Source organism: Podarcis liolepis (genome assembly GCF_965112155.1).
Source record: "Podarcis liolepis genome assembly, chromosome: 11".
NCBI lineage: Eukaryota > Metazoa > Chordata > Lepidosauria > Squamata > Lacertidae > Podarcis > Podarcis liolepis.
This window is the reverse complement of record NC_139565.1, coordinates 55313734-55337450: the sequence shown is the minus strand read 5'-3', so window position 1 is coordinate 55337450 and position 23717 is coordinate 55313734. Positions and strand designations below refer to the sequence as shown.

General features: G+C 42.3%; 1 protein-coding gene and 1 long non-coding RNA gene across 9 annotated transcripts in view; one reads left to right on the top strand and one right to left on the bottom strand.

The window, feature by feature from the left end:
- The first annotated feature begins 854 nt into the window (after nucleotides 1-854).
- LOC310689132 lies at nucleotides 855-5088 on the top strand. The gene is made up of 2 exons (XR_014517352.1): nucleotides 855-1624; nucleotides 1781-5088. It is a non-coding gene; the product is annotated as an uncharacterized lncRNA (long non-coding RNA).
- DYM (dymeclin) overlaps nucleotides 4030-23717 on the bottom strand; it is a 161324-nt gene continuing 141636 nt past the window's right edge. For all 8 annotated transcript variants that reach the window (XM_083465904.1, XM_083465906.1, XM_083465900.1 and 5 more), the window contains one exon: nucleotides 4030-6444. In XM_083465904.1, the coding sequence (XP_083322030.1) occupies nucleotides 6295-6444 (150 nt within the window). In that variant the 3' untranslated portion in view covers nucleotides 4030-6294. The remainder of the gene's footprint in view (nucleotides 6445-23717) is intronic.

The window sequence follows — 23717 nt, the reverse complement described above, 5'->3', positions numbered from 1 at the left end:
GTCTCCTCCAGCACCATAATTCAAAAGAGTACTGTATTACAATTCTGTGATTATAAGACTGTTCTCCACTCAAATATTCCTGCGTTCCTGGGGGCTGGACTAGGTAACTCTTGTGGTCCCTTCCAACCCTACAATTCGTTTACAAAAGGTCTTCAGTAAGCACCAGAAGTTCAACAGGAAGGGGGACTTGTCTGACCTCAACCAGAAAGGAGTTCCACAAAATGGGACCTCCAATACTGAACACAGCTCCTTGTGGATACGAGCTAAGGGGGACCACTAGCAGTGACTCTCCTGAAGACCTCAGTGACTGGGATCGGGGCAAGTTGTTCAGAGCCATGTATACGTGCATATACATTTACACGCCAAAGTATCATGTATCACTAAAACACCTTGAGGCAAACATAGAAAGACGGAAATTTGTTGTGCCAATAATTCCCTTTTCAAGGTGCTGTTGGAAGACATTCCTGATATAAGTGATCAATACGATGGACAATTTACAGAAGAGTGGAAGTCTTTTTTGGATTATTATTTTTTTAATATCACAATCAAATTGGATAAAAGCAGGATATAAATGCAATAAAACAGGGGTCAGCAAACTTTTTCAGCAGGGAGTTGCTCCACTCTCCCTCAGACCATGTGGGGGGCTGGACTATATTTTGGGGGGTGGAAATGAACGAATTCCCTTGCCCCACGAATAACCCAGAGATGCATTTTAAATAAAAGCACACATTCTACTCATGTAAAAACACGCTGATTCCCGGACTGTCTGCGGGCCGGATTTAGAAGGCGATTGGGCATTTGGGTTGCTGCCTTTTTGACTCCACCAATTCAGGCCCCCAGACCTTAGTTTGCCTACCGATGGAACAACAATAATAAAATGAACAACATAAAACAAATAATGCATAACTGGACCTCGATTCTGTGCTCTGAATGAAGCAATGAAGCCCCACGAAGCAAAAGCAGCAGCAGCAGCAGCAGCAGCAGCCCTGAATTGGTGGAGTCAAAAAGGCAGCAACCCAAATGCCTTATGAAAAGACAAGGAGGAGCCATCATGCCTTTACAGAGTCATTATATTCCCACCATTTATTCGACCTACTTTGCAAAAACCTCCCACAGAGCTAGGGCCTATTTATAGCCTCTCCCTTTCCCCACAATATTATGTATATTTAAAACTTGGTTGGCGCTCAAGGCAGACATTCCATAAATAGTTACTGTTTACCCACCTACTTTGACAACCTCTTGTTCTGTACACAGAATGATTCCAAAAACACTTTATTTGGGATACAGACAAAATGGAGACAGTGATTCCTGAACAAGATCAGCTGAAGACATTTGTACAAATTGTTTCGGGGTCGTGATGTTGTCGGCAGGCGTCAAACCTAAAAGATTGTTTCCCCTTGAGCGGTAATAAATGAATAAAGATTAAAACTTTGGGGTTTAGTAAAAAAAAAAAAAAGTGGGAGGAGGGAGGGAGCATGATAAATGTTTATAAAATTATTCCTGGTATAGCGGGGCGTGGAGAAGAGATAAACATTCCTCTCTCACAATCCTGGAATTTAGGGGGCCACCCAGACAAGTAGAAAAATCCAGTGGATAGTTCCTTCGTGCAATGAAACAACTTTTTGTAGAGTTCCCTAAAATGGGCTCTAGTTCACATGAATCAGGAAATTTCATTAAGAATACATCTATCAACATAGCTAAGCAGAAGTTCAATGCTCAGAGGCAGTAGACCTCTCAGTACCCTATACAATGCACAAACAAGAGAATCATAGAATTGTAGTCAGAAGAGACCCAGATAATTATTTCTGCTTGTGAACTTCTGGTCCATGCCTTGTGAACTCTCAGAGGTGTCTGGATTCAGATTACTGGATTATGATTCAGCAAAGATACTCTTGTGCTCTTTAAATCTAAGGGTGTTTTAATCAGTTACTTAAAAACATGAATTTTGTGACATTTTGAATGTCTACAATATTAAAAGTAATGTCAATACAACTTCCATAGGTGCTCTAACTTTAGCAGAGGGACCCTAATGTCCGGTTACATTCAACTAAATCCCATTTGCTTCCCAGAAAACATTCAGAAGGGCTTTCATTTAGATTACCTAGCATAGTGCATCGCTAAAATGTAGATCCAATGCTGACTTTTTTTGAGTCAGCTCTCTGTGTTAAGTCCCAATACATTATTTTTTTTAAGTGTTTTGCATAACTAGCTAATTTTGTGCATTCATCTGCTGAGCTGAGCTCAGCTTTTCAAAGGGCTCTCTTTGGATGAAGCAGCTCCACTCTTGGCCTAGCTGGCTCAGTTTTAGAAAATCTTTGTAAAACACCAACACTTTGTAACACTGCGGTCCAATGTTATCTGGGAAAAGCAAACCACTTGGAAGACAAAAATAAGATGCCTGAACTTACCTGGTGACTCAAATCCAGCTAAAGTTAAGTCTTGATTAACTCCAATTGCAACCAATTGGTTCCATGGGTTTCAACTGAACTAACAAGTGCAGTCCCATAGATTATACTAATAAGTGAGTCCCATTGGATTTAGTGGGACTCACTTCCAGGTATGTATAGGATTGCAGTGACAACTAATTTTTGCCGGATTGGAACCAGTGAGGTATACTTCTAAGCTTTTTAGTCACACGAAAGGTTCTGAATACTGATAACAGCTGGTTTACTTCTCACTGAGCAACTAGGGAGAATGTCTTCCGTGCCCTCTGTCTTCATAAATAGGCTAGAAATTCACTATTAAAAGAGAAAGCTGAAAAATCATGGAAAAGGGTAGGCCTCTGCAGAATCCCCCCTCCCTTTCACCATGGCTATGGTCCTGACTCATAGACACACGCAAAAACACCCCGCTTTGGGTTTCTGATCTGACCAAATGCAAATATTGAAATATGGTTATTTCGGAGTTATTTATTTTAACATCCTGGGCTTTACCTAAATGGTGCCCATGTAACTCTACCAACCAGAGAGGTGGAGCTGGCGAGTCTGACGTTACTGAGCTGGATAGAACACTGGCCTAAATGTTGCAAGTCTCTCCTTGTGACGTTCTCCAAGCCGAAAATACAGCCCAGCGCTCCCAAGTGATAGGCGGAACGCCGGCACTTCTTACTACATAAAACAGAAGAACTGGCAGAAAGCATACAGATGTTTCTAGTTTAAAATCTCCAGCTTTCAGTAAAAGTTGTTTCCTTCTTTGAAAAAAAGCTTTTGTTTCCGTAAATGCAATTTTGGAAAAATGAAAGCTGCCCCCCCCCCCCAGCTCTTCTGCCTGTCGAGTTTCCCCTCCCCTCCCTGGAAATGTCTTGGCAATAGGTGAAAATAGGAAGACGCCGATTCTTGAACCTTGAGTGGGTAGGCCAGCCTTCCTCAACCTTGGGTCCCCAGTTATTGTTGGACTACAATGCCCATCATTCCTAGCTAGCAGGACCAACTGAAAAGCAAGAGGGGAGAAGCTGGTGGCTGCACTTCATAAAATCACAGAGTTGCTCAGTGAAAGAAACCCTCTGCTTGATTATTTTTCTATCTACTAAGCCGCTTTCTGAGCAAAAGCAGAATATAGAAACAGGTCATTTGCACCCTTGGCTCCATTGCTGGGAAACTCCCACTCTTCTCCCTGGGAAGCCTTGCTGGGCCCATCATTGTATGCATTTCATTGTCAGGTAAATTATATACTGTTTTTGGAGGCCTTTCAGAGATGTCGATTGCCAAGCATGATTTATTACTTTCTGCTGTGACAGGCTTTAGTTTTTCCTGACGGGGCTGATGTATCATTGCTAGTGTACTGTTGCTATTACATTGTTTCCAGGTTTTAACTGATGCTTTGTTGCTGTTTGGATTGTTTTAATACTTTGTTGTTGCTCTTCTCTGTTTTGGGTAATTTGTAGAAGAAGGTTACACATTACATATATAGCCATTTTCTGGCACTGAACAGGAGCCCCGATTTTGAAATATGATTTCGCTAGCGTTTGCCAAAGTGATAAATATTACAGGGGAAAGGGAAGGACTACAGAAAACGCAAAACACTGCAATGCATGGTGCTTTTCCATCCTTTTTATTACTACATGGTAACTTTTCCACACCAAGTACTGAAAAGGATTTCCAAAGATGGTAGTTTATAGATCTGGAGGACACAAAGGAGTATTGATGGATGTACCAGACTGCAGTCTCCAGGACATCAATAGACCTTCATAGTGCCTAAAAGAGTCAACCACACAAGGATTAAGTTCCGTATAAAACCATCTCCTGTCTTGGGCCTATTCTGCTGTTTCAGCAATGAATCATGGCTCCTCCAGTTCTAGGCTTGCTGACCCATATTTAAAATCTGAAAAGAAAGCTCAAGAGTAAAAATGCTTCTTGTCTTGTGACATTCAGCAGCTCAGTGTCATCAGGATGGGACAGCCTGAACTGCAATAACTTGCTTTCTTAATTGACCCTTGCAGACGGCACAAAGGAAACCCTTGTAATTTGGTTATATGATTGATTCCCTCCCAATCTGAAGACCTAGGCGGCCAGCAGGTCCTGCTAAGGATGTAATGGCGAGGATTTCCTGACTACTTTCAATAAGCGACAAGGCCAGAAAAATTAAGAGTGTTCAACGACTTTCAGCAGTAGATATTTCACTCTAGTTTAATCCAACTGTTCCAGGCAAGCCTCAGAATTTGTTAACTTAGAAGAACACTTTCAAAACACTGACTTTTCCCAAGATGTGCAGTCGTGCAGTCAACAGTCCTTTATTTAAAGGTTGCAAAAAACATTACAAAGAATTCACCTTCCTTTGACTAATATATCAAAAACAAAGAAAAGCCCAAGCACAGCATAAAATCCTATTTACTCCTATTTTCAATCACCTTCCAATTTTCTTAATGTTACACTGAAAACGTTGATAATTCAGTCTTCATATTGCCTCTTCCCCAAATCTGTGTCTGTGCAAAGTCCAATGAATTCAGATGCTATGCATTTCTCTCTACATCTGCAATTTTAAATAAACATGACAAGGATTTTAAGTTCCAATTGTGCAGAATGCCATACAGGACCTTGCTTAAGGTGGAAGGACACACGATTCTAACATTTGTCAGGAGGTTGTTTGTTTGTTTTAAAAAAGAGCAAAACATTCCACATAAAAAAAGAGGTGTGTCATCATCTCCCTCCAATACATAATAAAGTGTGCCACATTTACCATGCTGGGCAAGGTAATATACTAATGTATGGTCATCAGTTCCTTTTTCACTGAAGCCTGGCATGCCGTTCTGTGCATTTGAAGGTAATCACCATAAGCCCACATTCCACGTGAAAAGTTTACATTAAACATTTCCCTCTATTCTCCCCCATTTGCTGGCAAACACAGCATTTGCCCATTCCCTTTAAACCAGGGAGAATGAAAAAGTATATTGTAGGACACTCTTTTTAAACATTCAGAAATGTACGCATAACTGCACATCTCTGGCAAAAACCTGAAAGTACAGTAGGCACAGCTCTGTTCTGCTGAATTTTGATCGCTTTCCTGCACCCTTCCAAGGAGTCCATGAAAATGTGTGAAATACAACACCAAAACTCTGGAAATGAATGGGCATGATCCGGTGGGAGAATCACCTGCACAACCCTTATTGAGATGGATACATTTTTTATATTTATTTTTTGCAGATGGCACTCCTTGTGGGCTGCTCTTAATTCTGTTAAACTTTCATTAAGTATTAGTAGCCAGAAAGACAAACTTTTAGTGCCTTATCAAAATCACGCTGAAAATCCTCCCCCATTGTAGGGGTCAACCTTATCAAAATCAAGGATTTATCCTTCCTGTCTCAATACGAAATAGCATTAATGCTGTAATATTTTTAAATTGCATCAGTCAGACGTTTCAGTTCTATACAACGTTAAAGGGGGGAGATTGTTCTGATGATCAGATGAGAAGCCCATAGCAACAACAAAAAAGTAATAATAATAAAAAAAGTGAAGCACAACCAGAAAGCTTGAAGGAAACCAGCTTGCAAATGCTGACTTCTCAAATCAAAATACTTCCCCCCACTTTCCTGTTTTACATTTTTGTTCTCAGTTTTTAAAAAGCTGCTCATTGCTAACATCTTGCTTTATCACCCCCAAGCTCAGAGCTGCTAGAAAAAAATCTATCGGGTTTTTTTGTTTTTGTTTTTTTACAAATATATAAATAAAAGCATACAATCTTGTGAGAGTTCCCCTATTATTCTGGTTCCGAATAAGCCCCCTGAAAATGGCAGCGAGGCTATACATTAGTAACAAACTTCCTGGGAGGGGGTGGGCGGGCCATGTGGATGTCTCCCCTTCAGCCAGAATCCATAGTGAAGAGCTGGATGTCTTGTGGGCTCCAGTAAAGTGCCACTGCAGAATTGTACACGAGGGACCAGACGTAAGGGATGAAGAACTCCTCAGGTTGCTCCTCTTCCACGTATTTAAACTTCAGCTCTGGGAATTTCTGGAAAGGAAAGGACAAGCAGAGAATGAATGAATGCGTGAAAGCCCGAGGGAGACCCGAGAAGTCGAATAATTTCTTGGTGAATGCAACAAGCGAGAAAGGAATTAATTCTTCAGGCCTAAAAGGAGCAAGTCGAGGAAGTCGGCAAGCTATTTGCTTTCTTGGAACACAGATCGGCTGCTCGATTCCAAGGTTATGTTTTGTATCTACCCAATGTTCAGAACGCACATTCCAGTGGGAGAATGGCAATTATGCTGCCCTTTGTTCCTCGTAATACTTTCCCATAAAAGTTTATGGGGGGAGGTGGGAGGAGGAGGAGAAGGCTGGCCTTGGGTCTCCTGCGTTGCTTCCGTTCTGCCCAGCCAGCTCCTTCCCTCCCTCTTGTCCAAAATGTATCAGTTGCAGAAGCACTCAATACCGCTGCTTGTATTAGCCTTTCGGAAGAAATGCATCAAGAATCTTCCTGCTGTGCTTCTCGCTGAGCCTGGGACCAGCAGTCATTTTCTACAGTCCCTCCCCCTTGGTATTTATTCTGCAGCTACAGCCAAAACCAGGCTTCCTCAACCTGGTGTCCTCCAGATATCTGAACTACAAATCCCATCACTCCTGGCCAAGAGCCATGCAAGAGCCACACATGTTATTTCATGTTGGGATGCCCTTAAAGGGGAAAAACAAAAATTAATGAGCTCCCCCCTCCTTCCTTTCCTTTTTTTTTTTACTGACTTCTAAATACTGCCTGTGTCAAGGGCTTGGCGGGAGTTCAGACAAAAGCCACATTTCAGCCATCAGTTCGAGCGAAGATAAAACACGTCCCACTTCGTTATTTATAATGATGTGGCCAAGGCTAAGTACAAACTGCTGCACTGTGACAGAAGGAGAGTGAGGTTGGCAAATAACAACAGGCAGTGAGAGAAGGCAAAGGCCCAGTAGAGAGAGTCAAGACTTGGTCTCCTGGGGGCTGCATCCCGTATTACCGAGTGGTCTTAGGCCAGCCGCTTCCTCTCACAAGTCCTCCAATTTATTGTGCTTCAATGAATTAGTTTTTCCTTTTTTGTTATTGCGAACTGCCTTGAGGTGTTCTTTTGTTTATGAAGGGCGGTATTGAATTTTTTAAAAAATAATTTAATGTGGCCAGAGAGTCCTATCTCCACCTCGTGCCGCCTTCTGCAGCTGCTGTGAGGGTGGGTGACACAGCGATTGACAGACAAAAGCCTGCCACGCTGCGCCAGAGTTGCTTTTGAGTAAACATGCACAGGGGCCAGGTTGTAAAAGTCAAGACCCAAAGACCAGCATGCAATCTGGATCTGCTGACTATATAAAAGAGGCTATCTATGGGCACTTCTAAGTTCCATAAATTCCAATGGGAAAGATTTAGTCACATGCTGGATCGTTCCCTAAACAATGAAGCAAAGTGATAAAATGTCTTCCTGTCAGATGAATACACATGAATACATTGTGGACGAACGGTATGCGCACACATGTGTTTGTGTCATGACTAAATTAAGTCCCACTGGTTTCAACAGTCTAATTATGACAAAATCTGGATCTAACTCACAGATGACCTTCTGAGCAGGTTATCTGTTCTGATCCCCAAGAGGCCACCTTATATATTTCCAGGCAATTATCCTCTTTGTATTGATCAAGCCAGGTGCTGGCAGGTGCCAATGTTGGCATCTTGAGAGACAACGGAAGAGGGCACCATTAGGGGTAAAGTCAAAGAGCTGGTGGGTTTCAGTGCCTGCTGTGACTCTAGAGACCAATACAGGGGCTCCCCCAGCAAGAGAGGCAACCCATAGTGCTCATATCATACTTAACGCCAATAAGGTTGGGCTTATAACTTGTAACTGCTGTTTCCTGTGATGTTTTTGCAGCATTAGCAGCACCCAAGTGACCTCTCCGGGACACAAGCCTGGGCAGGATACGTAGGAGTCCTGGGCTGCCCAGGCAACAAGACCTCACTGCAGGCAATTCAGTTTCACTGTCACATGAACTAACCCTGGAGGGAAAGCCCTCTTCTTGTGCCGCCTTTTCTCCAAAATGAAACTGCTCAGTCCAGTCTAAGCCTGCTCACCCCATGCCCTTGTAACGCTAACATTATTTGCCTAAACAACCACAAGAAGTCCTGTCCTTCCTTCCCGAGAAAAGCTGAGTCTGAGCTGGTGGCTGGAACAGGACTATGTAGCTAGACGGGTCCAAAGTTTACCAGACTGTCTGAGCCATCGAGTCTGCGATAGAATGCAAAACCTCAGGAAGTCCCCATGAACAGATGCAAGAGCCGCAGTTTCACTGCTACTTTCATGCATAACCCCCATAGGCGCCCAAAAGATCATGCAGATAGCAGGAGAAGATCATAACCCTTTGCTCCAGAGGGTTAAATGCTACTTGGAATCAGGAGGCCACTGCAGTACATTAAAGATCAGCTTACAGCCTCCACCAAGGACCTCCTGTGCTTTGCAGTGCCCTCCTGCTTATCAGTATTTATATATTTAAAATATTTCTCTGCCATCCTTCCACCATTCAGCCTTCAAGACATCTAGTGTAGAAATGCAGTTCAGGGGGAGAAAATACAAAACAGATCAGAACAAAAACTGGACTGAAGTTAATTTTTTAAAACTTCACTGGATTAAAAGAGAAGCTCATTTAAATATCGATCTATCGATCTATCTATCCATCTATCTAACCTGATGCTGAAAAGAAAAGGAATAAAAGAAAAGAGGAGTAGGTCAACATCTCTGGGAAGAGAACAGCACAACTTGTGAGCCATGACTGAGAAGCCACACATAAAACCTCAAAAGGTGGGAGCACCAGAGCAGGGTGTCAGATGACCACCATAGCCAATGGGCAGATAGAATCATAGAATCATAGAGTTGGAATAGACCACAAGGGCCCAAGTGCAATACTTTACATTTCTCCCTGTTAAAGTTCATCTTGTTTGTTTTGGCCCAGTTCTCTAATCTGTCAAGGTCGTTTTGAAGTGTGATCCTGTCCTCTGGGGTGTTAGCCACCCCTCCCAGTTTGGTGTCATCTGCAAATTTGATCAGGATGCCCTTGAGTCCATCATCCAAGTCGTTGATAAAGATGTTGAATAAGACCGGGCCCAAGACAGAACCCTGTGGCACCCCACTAGTCACTCTTCTCCAGGATGAAGAGGAAGCATTGATGAGCACCCTTTGGGTTCGGTCAGTCAGCCAGTTACAAATCCACTGAGATAGATATGGGAGAAAGTGGTAGCCTGGCCCTAGGCTGTTCAAGACTTTATAGGTCAACACTATCTCTTCAAATTTTGTCCGAAAACCAACTGGGAGCCACTGGGGATTTTTGAGCCATGGAGTGATATGTTCCTAGCACAAAAGCCATCCTTGTTGTGTCACATTGTGCTGGAGGTCTGATTCATCTAAGTTCAGGCTCGATCCTTCTGTGTAGTGGCACCTGTCTTGTGAAGCATACTGTCCACTGATGTTAGATAATGGCCATTGTTGCTCACCTTTCGCCAGATGCCAAAAATATAATAACAACTACTACTACTACTTATTATTTTTACCCCGCCCATCTGGCTGGGCTTCCCCAACCACTCTGGGCAGCTTCCAACAAAATATTAAAATACAGTAATGCATCAAACATTAGAAGCTTCCCTAAACATATATATTCCCTAAATATATATATCTACAGGCTTTCCCCCAGCTACCATTGGATTTCTCTTTGAAAAACTTTTTATCAGCTTTGGTTTGTTGTTATTCATTGTTGTTATATACTATTATGATGTTTGGCACAGTTTGGTGGTCTAGAAATCTTTCAAATACAGTGGTACCTTGGGCTATAGACGCTTCAGGTTACAGACGCTTCAGGTTACAGACTCCACTAACCCAGAAATAGTACCTTGGGTTAAGAACTTTGCTTCAGGATGAGAACAGAAATTGTGCGGTGGTGGTGCGGCAGGCCCCATCAGCTAAAGTGGTATCTCAGGTTAAGAACAGTTCAGGTTAAGAATGGACCTCCAGAATGAATTAAGTTCTTAACCTAAGTTACCACTGTAGATAAAATACAATGAAAGCAGTGAGTTCCAGTTAAGAACTCAGGTGCTGAATTTTTAATCAGATGGTGCTTCCAAACTGGTTTTTAGAGGCAGTTCCGAATACAATCCATTGCAGTAATCTAATCTGGAAGTTACCAAGGCATTGGATAATTATGGCAAGATCATCTTTTTGCAGAAACAGACATAATAGTCTGGCCATGGCTGTTAAGTCGAAGGGGGGCTTAAATATGAGGCCAATGTCTAAAAACAGAAGAAGGTGCTAATGAATTTGCGAGGGACAGCTGGAACATGCTCCCTCACCATGCCTCTCATGTGCCAATGTGCCTGCATGCTTGATGTTAGTGAGAAAGGGGTTGTGCGTGCACAGGACTCGGACAGGGAAGCTTGACTATAGTTACTTACTAATCCTGAATATGCAGTGGTCAGTGGTCACAATCCTGCCACTTCTGTGTTCAGGAGGAACACATGAAGGGTAGTTGGATTGTGTTCATCCCCATGGGGGATAAAGTGGTCATAAAAGCCGATGCATCTTGGAGCTTTTTTTGTTATTCACATTTAAAAACGTATACTTTGAACGTGACAAACTTGTGTGTACAGACCCATGTGTGTTGTGCTATTGGTTAAAGCTCCCTACTGAGCTATGCACTTAGTGGCAAACACGTTACTGGGGATCACAAGGAGACAGTTGCTGTGCTCATATCCTGCTTATAGGCTTCCCTGGTGCACTTGGCTGGTCACAGTGGTAGCAGAATACTGGACTAGGTAGGCCTTTGGTATTCCTATGTTCTTATGAGTTTATTACTGATCCTTATGTGGAATGGTCCCAAGATCCCATGTCTTTGATTTCCACTGTCCCACTTTCTTTCAACTCTGAACACAGTGAATCTCAGTACAACAGACAAGATGTGTTCACTGCTTTCAAGATGCTCTCTGCTACAACAGACAAATAATTCATGCTTTTATAAGGAGAGAGTTTAAGTGCCCTGGACAAACCTGTAATATTTTATTTACCATATTTTTTGCTCTATAAGACTCACTTTTTCCCTCCTAAAAAGTAAGGGGAAATGTCTGTGCGTCTTATGGAGCGAATGCAGGCTGCGCAGCTATCCCAGAAGGCAGAACAGCAAGAGGGATCGCTGTTTTCTCTGCGCAGCGATCCCTCTTGCTGTTCTGGCTTCTGGGATTCAGAATATTTTTTTTCTTGTTTTCCTCCTCCAAAAACTAGGTCTTGTGGTCTGGTGCATCTTATAGAGTGAAAAATACGGCACTTTCAATGGTTTCAATTTGTGCAAAACTAAGTGAAAGCAATAAACTCAAAACTTTTGCAAACAGCAAGCTGTTCCTTTGAAGGCTCCTTCTCTTGCCCAGGCTGTCTGCAGTGGTGCTTGCCATTGTCTTTTCTGGAGTATTAGGCAAGTTGGAGATCCCCCTGAGCCTCACAAGTACACCCCCCTTTTCAGGTTCCACTGGCACTGTTTGCATTGCTTTCCTTTTGCTGCCGACAGAAAGTCGCCGCGACCTGCATCAGCTGAAAATGGGGATGTGATTCGGTTGAAGTGTCCACATGGTATGCAGCTGCAGAGTCTGCCTGATAGTATCTTTATGCCTTTTTTTGGACTTACAGAAGAGACATCAACTGTGGAAAAACTCACAGTCAAGAGAGACAAAGCAGACCAGTGGAAACTTACAGGGCAAAGCAAGTTCTGTCCCCTTTCATCTGCAGGCATGCCTTGACTATAAAGCTCATTAGAGCTTTAATGCTAAATGAGTTTAAAGAGCCAGCCTCGTGGCCATTTCTCACATATACACGGCACTCTCTTGCATTGCTCCCTAGAAGTTGCTTGTGGCTCATAATGGTGCTCAGTGTGCCAGCCCGAGCTGTAGGTAGTTTTGGCACCCTATCCTAGCATGGGAAGAAGCACAGCTTAGTAACAGAGCTAATCTTTGCATGAAGACTGTTTCAGGTTCAAACTCTGATCCACTGTGCAAAACTCATGCTATGGTGGAAAGGGCTATAAAATCAAGAACTCTCAAGCTGAAATCCTATTAATTGGATCACAGCAGCTGAGATCAATGGAACATGATCACAAATCCCAGACAAGAGATTATTTAGGTAATATGCAGTTCCCTCAATGTTCAGCAGCAACTTCATGAGAACTCCTAGGACTATATCCTAATAATAATAATAATAATAATAATAATAATAATAATAATAATAAATTTTATTTATATCCCACCCTCCCCAGCCGAAGCCGGGCTCAGGGCGGCTAACAACAATAAAACAGTACAAAAGTACAGCATAAACAACATTCTAAAATCATTCATTATAAAATTAATTAATTCAAGCCACTGGCAACCATTGGGCCAGAGCTCCGCGAAGATTGCCGAGGGAGTGAGTCAGGCTGTGCCCTGGCCAAAGGCCTGGTGGAACAGCTCTTTTCTTGCAGGCCCTGCGGAAAGATGTCAAGTCCTAAAACCCCACATGAGAATTTGCCAATTGTGATAGTTACTGGCCTGGCTTTTGAACTTGGCACCCAGTTCACAGGACTACAACTAGTCTGGGAATGCAAATAAACAAGTCTTCTCCAAAGTGTGACAAGCCATCTCATGAAAGCTATATGGAGGTAGTCCAACTAAAGAAACAAATTGCAGATCTGCTGCTTATTTGTGTGGATAACAGTATCAAATCTTGTAAGAAATTTAACACCACGCATCTCTCCTACAAAAAGCACACACATATGGGAAAGGGTATTTCATTTATGTATCAAGTAAGGAACTGGTTTTAAGAAAATGTCCTGTACCAAACTGACTTGGTTTGGTTCTTTTAGTCCCACAGAAGAAACATCTGGAATTAGAACAGTATTTAAGACCTTACCCCATCAAACAGATCCCTGGTTAAAAATAATAATCAGTTGATTATACAAGGCCACCTTCAACTATAGTAGAGGGTATGATGATAATTTGCAAGGTATGACTCAGTTTCTCTGCTAGTATGAGAAGTGCTAACTAACCCCAAACCAGAGGGAAAAAGGACAAAGGAGGGAAGAAGACAATAGATAATTTCCACTCCCATTTAATATCAGCCAAACCCCTTTTGTATATTTTAGGAATTAATATTGGATAAGTATGTGATGCAGCTATTTATAGCAATGGACATGCTTTAGTTATATTTGTCAAGTTACAGACATGAAACAATTGGAAAGGAGTCTAGTGCTATGAACTTTCCCCCTTTTTTTACAGTGTGCCGTCTAAATTATGTCTTTGGGCTGCATTTTCAAGATGGCAGGGAAGACATTAACAAGAGAGGCAGACTGCGGGTGAAAAAACACACAAGGTTTAGCTTGTTACGTCCATGTTGGTCTTATAGAACTAAAGTCAAGAGCAGTTTAAGATGAAAGGTCACAATTGCTGCAATTCAATGGACACTTGGGAGAAGCCCCATGGCATGCAATGAGATTTACTTCTGTTTAGCCAGGCACAGGATCAGACTGTTGATAGAAAAGGTAACACATGCTTTTTAGTGCCATTTATTTCAATGGGAGAGTTAAAGCAGATTACTTTCCTTTGTCCCACTGAAACTGATAGGAGTAAAAAGTATTTCAGTTTGGCTGGAACATGCTGAAATGAAACGCCTCATTCAGCTCTTCTTCAGACAAGAAATAGATGAGAATAATCATAACCGAGAATAGTGTGCTGCTTGTTTCATCTCTGAAGGGCAACAAAAAATGATCTGCAAAAAAAACCACTCTTATATCTGCTCCAACTCACAAGGCGGAGATATGTACATAAAACACAATTCCATTTACTAGATCATGAGCAAATGAACTTTAAAAATGCACAAAATTCTGCAGGATGCGGACTGGGAAGACATACAAGGCAGTCCAATAACAGAGATCAACTTTTCTACTCTGTGTGCCCTTCATATTCTGGGACAAATATGGATAAAAGCCCTTTCTAAACAAAAGCATGGAAAGTAGAATTACGTGCTTATGTAACGGAGACTAAAGTGTACACAATCTGGGAAATGGAGAAAGAGGTGTTAACACTGTACAATATTCATTTGGGTCCATGGGGGCAACTCCCTGAAATAAATAGGTGCTTTGTCTTTTTATGTAGGGAATTACGTGGGCATGAGGAATGATTTCATAATGGGATTAGACAGACAAGGGAGGGTTATGCACTACGTGACAGAAATGGTTGACGAGGAAACTGTTTCAAGGCAGACATATTGGGAAACAACTGAGGAAAATGACAAGATCCCTCTAAACAAGCAAGCAATAAACTACTGACTAAAAAACAACAACCATAAAACGGTTCTACTTCCTGACCTTGCTAAAGCATTTGTGACCCCATTTAAGCATACAAAGTGATTGACTGCTCAGACAGATAAGTAAAATCCCTTTGTATGTTTCTGAGTTTGGGGAATTAAAAACTGAAAAACAGAATAATCCCCAGACCTGCATTAACGCAGTCATTGCATATTGTCATCTTGCCCTGCCATACAAAAGGAGATGAGCCTATTAGGGAGCTACTGGGGACAACCCTCACTGACACGAAATGGACATCAATTGCTTCCTGGTGAGGGATTTGAAGAGGACACATATCAGCTGGAGGCTATTTTTGGACATGCCATGAAAGCATTGCATGAGCTTTAGAGCTAAAACATCGCCTTATTTCATTTAAATATGAAAAACTTTACAAGGTAGATGATGATTAGTGCCTTAACCTGTACATTAAGCACCTGAAGCGCCAAAGAGAGCAATGGCAAAACAAATTCTCTGCCTGCACCAAGTCCCAGTTTCAATCACTGGTGTCTCTTAAGTTTAAAGGACCACAGGGAGGAGAGGAGGAAAAGACCTGTGCCTGAGACCCTGGAGAACCTCCCTCCCTATCAGAGTAGAGACACCCTATGCTCATAGAATCACAGAATTATAGAACTGGAAGGTAACCCCAAGGCTCATATAATCCAACTCCCTGCAGTCACAACCAAAACATCCCTGACACATACTCATCCAAGGTCTGTACTTTCCCAGAAATACCACATGCTATGAACTTGAGCACAAATATTTTGCCCAAAATGGCACCAAAAAGCCAGCACATTTTGCTTGCTCAAGTGACAGTACAGTGAACAAGCCCCATGAAAACCAAGCATGGGCATTTTTGCCTCCTTTGCAAAACAAAGTTCTATGACAATGTGCTGACTTTCTCCCATAGAACTATTACTAAGTAAAACTCTTAACAATTTTGTTGAGATGAACCTCCACTTCATTGCTTATCAACTTGGCTGGTGACCCCTTTGTCAGCCCAATCCATTGCTTCTGTGCACACATGAAGTTCCACCAAGAACTGTATATGAAACAGTCTTTGGTACTGGATGATGGAATAGTCCTGGGATGCATGGAGCTCCATCCATGGTACTTGAATACGGACAGTTATAGATTGTTGTATGTTGTATGAAAATTATTATTTCAGAAATTTGAATTCAACCCAATGACCATCTCTCTATAAACCTCTCGACTCAATGCCTAAAATAACTTCATTAAAAAACAGGAATATTTACAATAATATTTACATTACCAAATAAAGTTATTTTAGGTTCTGGAGACATGTCTGGCATTAAATGCTACTGATCAACTGTTTTAAAATAGTTTTCCCTTTTTGGGACATTATTAAATATCCATATTCACTTTCTGTTATGTAACAATTTAAATTTCTCTTCCATTTGTTTTAAAAGAAAAAAGTAGTTGCTTGTGATTTAGCAAGAAAATATAATTTTAGTTGTAAGGTAAAAAGTAGAGGGCCCTATAATCCAACTATCAACATTTGATTCTACGCATTGGTAGGAATATTTAACTTTTAAGTTGCATAATGTTATGTCTCACCTAAAATACTGAAAAATAAATGGTTAAAAAACTTCCACTTTAACTACCAAGTCATCATAGGAAATTTCATAGTTATCAGTCATGAAATTGCTTTTGTATCCAAATAAAAAGATTCCATAGGTTCTATTTTTCACCACTGCTTATTTGTTCGCTATAAAATATTAGTGTTAAAAGGGGTTAAGCCTAGGCTAAAAAATGATTCATGCTGTTTAGAGAGCAAAATGTTTCAATATTGTTACATAGCTCATCTCTGGAGGCAGAGTAAATCAAGTATCTCATTCCAACATATTCTTGTCCCACCATAGCAATCTTAATGATTTACAGCAATCAAAAAGAGAAACCAATTTCACTGCATAATAATACTGGGACTAAGGATATGTCTGTATTACATACTGAAGCCAGTTTTTAAATTCATTGGTAAACTGTTTAGATGATTTCCTCTGGGAGAACCTTTATCGTTGTAGTCTTATGAGGATTCTAAAAATGCTCACCCAGATCTCTAGCCTTGTCTGGAACAATAATGCTAAGATCCCTTATTTGAAAATCATAGTGTTTAAATAGGCTTAAAGCCAGTTAGAACTAGTAGTGTAGACATGCCCCAGCTAACTATAGAACTGAGAGGAGGCCACTTTGTAATCTACTTGAAAACGATGGAAACGATGCCTTATGAGGAACGGCTAAGGGAGCTGGGCATGTTTAGCCTGGAGAAGAGGAGGTTAAGGGGTGATATGATAGCAAGGTTCAAATATATAAAAGGATGTCATATAGAGGAGGGAGAAAGGTTGTTTTCTGCTGCTCCAGAGAAGCGGACACGGAGCAATGGATCCAAACTACAAGAAAGAAGATTCCACCTAAACATTAGGAAGAACTTCCTGACAGTAAGAGCTGTTCGACAGTGGAATTTGCTGCCAAGGAGTGTGGTGGAGTCTCCTCCTTTGGAGGTCTTTAAGCAGAGGCTTGACAACCATATGTCAGGAGTGCTCTGATGGTGTTTCCTGCTTGGCAGGGGGTTGGACTCGATGGCCCTTGTGGTCTATTCTGACTCTATGATTCTATGAAACCTTCAGACATAAATTGAATTATGCATACATAAAATGACAACATGTTACACTGGGATCCAGGCTTTAAAACATTTTTAACAGCAGAAAGTTCCTGATTGGATCTAGGAATTGTGTAAACAGATACTGAAGAAACTGCTATCGAAGATCCACAGCATATTGAAGTCAAGCAGTGTTAGAAACACAGGTATACAAGCCAGTCGCCGACCTTAAACCTAGGTTATGGGCGCAACAACGGAATGTCTAGGCACTTTTTTATAACAAGAACCCAGTTTAAATCTGAAATCTTAGGCTCAGTACTGTGCCCAGAGCTCAGAAACTGCTCACGCTAATGAAATTCCCTGTCACAACTTGCACCTTGAACGATGGGCGTTCCGAATACTGAGGTCAAGGTATGCAAAATGGAAATTGGTCCTAATTAACACACACTCCTTCCGCATCCCCAATGCAATCTCCTTTCATATTCTCGGCCTCAAGAACCAGAAGATTTATGAAAATTTCCACGTTACAACGGAAATGGGGAAAGACGTGGTGGTGGTGTTCATTCTTATTTGTCCCCACCATTCTCTGAGTTGTACAGTATGAACCAGCACTTGGCTTCGGTGTAGCCAGGGATGGTTCCAGTTTCACCACATTTAAACTGCAGAGATTAAGCAGACGGGGCTCCTAAAAGGTGAAAAACCCCTTCCTTGTTTAAAAATAGACTTCTGCGTTTTTGGTTTCACAAAAATCCTTTTCATGCGGAGAGTGGCAAAAGGAATGGCAGCATGAGTCAGCCTGCATGCTTTTCTAAAGAAGAGGCTCCAGACATGCTTTCACCCAGAACTGGTGCAAAGCAATGATATCATTGCAAAAAGGCCTAAGGAACCAGAAAGGACAAAGCTGTGGGCAAGCGGGGGTAAAGGTCACACCCAGCACACCAGTGCCCATTACCACATCTGGTCTGTTTCAGGAGCTGGAAGGCAATGGGGTCTCTCTCTCTCTCTCTCTCCACATCTGCCCAGCCACCTCCAGAGCAAAAGCCCCAAAACTCTTTCCCAAGCCCATCCCTCCCAACAGACTGGTGCCTAACCGAAACAGAACTCCATGGAACCCGCTTTAAACTTTTTTCTGCATAGATGCAGCTAAAACCGTTCACCAACCCCTGTCCTGTGACCTCTTATGTACGGCGCCTGAAGGCGTGTAACCTGCTCCCTCTCTTTTTGCTTATGGAAATGGGGATGGCGTAGCTTTGGCAAAACAAGTGTCCAGCAGTGGCAATAAGTTTCTTAATAAAGTTCTTGATTTTGTACGTTTTAGTCTGAGAAAGCCAGACCTGTAAATATTACAAAATGATAACAATCGCTTAAGAACAAGAGACAGACTTACTGTCACCAGCTGTTAACTTTCTGATCAGGGCAGCCTAGGAAGTGGGTCCTTATCTGTCTTAGTTCAGGACATGCTGACTAACACCCCTATTGAAGCAGCAGACCTTTGGCTCCACAATCTTTGTGTATTGGAAAATGTACGTGGCTGCCTGACATTACTCCCTTCTTAAGTAAGTGAAGGTCTCAGAAGTGTTCAGAGAACTGTAATCCGGGTGGAGAAGGCCAGACACTGAAATGGGAGAAAAATCAAATTCATATCCCTGTTCAGAGAAATGAAGATGTATTGCAACAGCAAAGTCTCTGAAAGTTCAACTGTTCCAGGACAGAAAAAGGAAGAAAGAAAAGTGGAGACAGGCGAATAGTGATGGAGTAAGAACATGCATCACACCCTGGGTGGAACGGGTTTAGTTATTTGCTTAAAGATGACTGCATCTTTCCAGAGCCACAGTGTGGAGAGTCATGGGATGCTAACAAGGTTGCTTACGGGTGGCTTGCTCTACCTCTGTATCTCCCCATCGCGGCCCACTGCAAGCCCAGATAAGGGAAACTCAGCTGCCTTTAGCAACTCCATTATATCTTTCTATGGCTTTCTGGCGCGGCTGATCAGGAGTGCTGGATCACAACTGAATAACTTGAGAGGCGTTCATGAGATAGCTTGAGTGCCTCTGCTCATTCCTATGGCTACTGGGAGTTTGCAGCCCAAGATGTAGCTAGTTAATTAAAATCAGTATGTGAAGTTCAGTCCCCTCAAACTGGTCCCCCCCCGCACAATATCTGCACCTTAAGAGTTGCCAGGTCAGAGCAGTACAGTAGTGATACCTCTGGTTACGTACGTAATTCGTTCTGGAGGTCCGTTCTTAAGCTGAAACTGTTCTTAACCTGAAGCATCACTTTAGCTAATGGGGCCTCCCGCTACCTCTGCGCCACTGCTGCACGATTTCTGTTCTCATCCTGAAGCAAAGTTCTTAACCCGAGGTACTATATCTGGGTTAGCGAAGTCTGTAACCTGAAGCGTATGTAACCTGAAGCGTATTTAACCCGAGGTACCACTGTACAGTGAATGCAGTATTCCCCCATCACGGTCCATACTTGTGGCCCAACCCTCCCTTGTCTGCTCATTTCCTTCACACCACTTGTGTACAGCCATTTGTGTGAAGTTTTGCCCTCATCAGAGGCTCTTCAGTTCTTCTACCTCATGACTCCACCATGCATTTGTTTCGTTCAGATCCTTGCTTTCCCTTTTATTTAGCTCCAATCGGAACCATTGCTGCTGTCCAGGATGTTGGACAAGATTTCCCTTTTGTCTGATGCAGCAGGGCTCTTCTTCTCTACCCGATATCTTGATCACAACACCTCCATTCCATACCTCCCGTCTCCTGCAAGCCTCATTCTTCTATCTTTCCTTCAGGCACCTCAATTTTAGTAGGCAGTCTGCTCCCTTCCTGCTTCTAGGACTCCTTGCCCCTTGGCCTGCCAGGACATATGCCCAGTCTTCAATTTCTCCCTGTGTGGTCTTAAGTCTGAGCCAAACTGACAATGTTCTCTCCCCTTTCAAAAGCTGGGCTGCAATACTGCTTAGCTCCTTGAGCAATTGAGCATGCCAACTCACAAGCGCAATCAATCGGCACCAGATGTGCCACCACAAGAACAATATCAATTATTATTGCATTTGTATCCTGACCTTACTCCAAAGAGCTCAGAGTAGCACACATGGGGTTCTGTGATGTTATTATCCTCACATACACAAAGTGGTGTGCTGAGCAGATGGAAAATACAAGACGACAAGCAACTTTAAACCATGATTTCCCTACTGCATTTATGGAAGTTCAAATCATGATGCAAGTGCTTAATTATGGTTAATACAAAAAAAAGTTTGCTATGGTGTCTAAATTAATATTTGATTCTCCACACTAGGGTTTCCCAAACTTGGCTCTCCAGTTTGGGAAACCCTGCACTACACCAATCTGGCTTTCTTCCTAGGGAAGGGAAGACAGATTCTTGCCTTTATCTTCCTGGGATCAGTTCTGAGGAAATGGACAGCTTTTTTTCTTGGTACTTCAGACCTTGATCAGTGTGCATTTGAGGCTGCTACAAAAGATTCTGGGAATGTTTGGATTATGCTGCTATGAAGTAGACCAGTGACAAATAACTTTCTATTAAGTTTCTGTATGACCCAGGTCCTGCAGCCTCCGAGATGACTCAGTGTCTGGCCATGAAAAGGGACTCGATGTGGGCAAGCCTAAACGAAACTGAATGCCAACAAGACTGAAGTAATGATGAGCTCTCTGTATGTTTTGCTCTCCCTTTCCAAGCAGTGAAAAGATCATGATAAGTTCATGGTCAGTTGTTTTTGGAAAACGATGCACTGGGATTTTCTTTGCCATTTGAAGACAGTTTGGAAACTTCAGCTGGTGCAGATTTCAGTGGCTGGGTTGTTCACCAGGGCAAGATGGTTTGAGCATGGAAGCCAACCCTGGCCTGGCTACATTGGCTGCCAATTAGTTTCTGGGCCCAACTCAAAGTGCTGGTTTTGACCTATAAAGCCTTAAACAACAGAGGACCGCAGTATGAACCAACCCGCAATCATCATCTGAGGCCCTTCTTGTGTGCCTCCACTGCGAGAGGTCCAAAGGGTGGCAACACAAGAACGGGCCTTTTCTGTGGTGGCTCCCCACTTGTGGAATGCTCTCCTCAGGAAGTCTTGCCTGGTGCTTTTCTTACACATCTTTAGATGCCTAGAAAAACATACTTCTTCTCCCTGGCCTGTGTGTGGAGTGGGGTGTCATTGTTTTTGTTAGTTACTATGGTACTGTATGTATTTTTGTGTTTTTATATTGTAAACCGCCCTGTGATCCTCAGATGAAGGGCAGTGTAGAAATTTAAAAGACAAAAACACACACACACACACTTTTTACAAATCAGGCGGTTTGGGAAAGAAGAACAGGGATGCATCAGTGAGGCCATGCAAGTCTCAAATCAGAATCAAGGATAGGTCTCCAGAATTCAACTAACTCAGAGAACATTAGATTACTTTTGCTGCATGCTATTAGCTTCTAGCATTCATCACAGGCAATACCACTCCTTTCTTAGCTACAAACTGTGAGTATGACTTTCAGGACAATGTCATGCATCCCAAGTGGCTGAACAAATCTTACAAGTTTGCTAGCCTACTGCAGAGAGGCATCACAACCAATAATGCTCACTTTCCACTGGTTATTCAGAGTTGTAAGCACAGTAGTCATTGTTCTTACAATTCAAGATGGTGGTATAACCAGCTGAATAATTAGACAATGAGGATTGCATGCCATGGTCCGAGGAAGAGAGTTTCAGGCAATGCAAATCCATTCTCTGAAGCAGGGAAAGCCTAGTTACAATATACCATGTGGAGCAGTCTGTCAACTGAGCTGTATTCAGCAAATCACTTCACTAGGTTCCATTTCTGTCTTCCTTACTGTTATCCAAGACTGAAAGATCTACTGTAGACCTTGCCAGCATAACACTCTGTATATCTTGCTGGTTTAGTGATTTGCTTGCCTTGCTGGTTCACCAGACTGCTTGTCTACCTGTTGGCCCAATAACCTCGGATTCCCTCCTGCTTTGACATGCCTTGCCCAATCTGCAGGACCCAGCCCTACAAGGATTACACTCACTTTGACCCCATAAGGAACTTTACAAGGACTGTCACCCGACTGGAGAAGTCTTAACTGAATAATTGATTAATCAGTCAAATCTGCCTATGAATAAAAATAGGAAAGGAAAAAAAGGCATTCGTTATTTGTTTTTAGATGATGCCAGCATGTGTCACAGCAGCCTCCATCTTAAAAGGCTGAATCCGCCCTTCTGGGGGTAGAGAGAAGGGAGTCAGCACCTGCCTTCTTTTGAAAGTGGCTTGTCTGGAAAATAACTAAAAACTGCTGCCTGATTAATTTGGGGGCACATTTTAAGTCATTAAACCACTAATTGCGACTCCTCAAATCCAAGGCAGGATGCTTGGCATTACACAGAGTCCTCACTCAAGATCCCCATGAAAAGTGTCTGAGGGAAGGTTGCACTGAGATTTGGGGCAGGCAGCAGAAATAGGAGACAACTGCGTTCTTTCTGCCTGTTTCATAGGCCATCATAACGAGACACTCCACAATTCTCCCCAAGTCCCTTGGCATGAACAAATGTCTACGTCCCGAGGTACGGTCATGGCAGTATAAAGCACAACTAATGGCTGGAACTGAAGCAAACTAAAGTCTGTGGCTCTCCAGTTCTAAACCTTTGTGCAATTGACTCCCATTCCTGATTGCGTTGCTTAGGAAAGAAAATTTCCCACTGGATTCTGCCTTCTTTAAAAAATACAAAGGGAGGTTTCATTGTGATATATGGCAAGACCTATGGGCCATATCACCTATGCAGCTTTGCAAGGAAATAGGAGGAAACCTCAGTCCTTTGATGGCTGAGGATGTTTCCCTTCCTTAAAGACATAAGTCTATCACTTAAAAGCCCTCAAAAGAAAAGGTCATTTGCCTCCACTTCCTTTGCCCTGGTGTACTCGAGGTTGGAAGTTCTACCTCAATCAAGTCTGGCCACTTTGGAATAGTTCCAATCTGTTACCAAGCCAACGGTACTTTCTGATTCTCATGTTATTAAAGGGGGGGAAATACCTAAATTACCTTTGAAAAGAGACATGGTTTGAATGATCAGGTGGCTGTACTGAGCGAGAATACTTTTGTGAAACCTACAGACCCAAGTTATTATCTACACAAAACATAACACGGCAAGCAGTTACCTTTAATAATTTTGAAATTGAGACACCATGTTCCAAGCCTGAACAAAATTCAATACCCTAAAACCATTCCTCATTTTGTGCATTTACCTTTCATTCCACTGTAATTTACAGTGACATTGTTATTGCTTTTCGCCATAATTTCCCTTGAATCGCTGCATG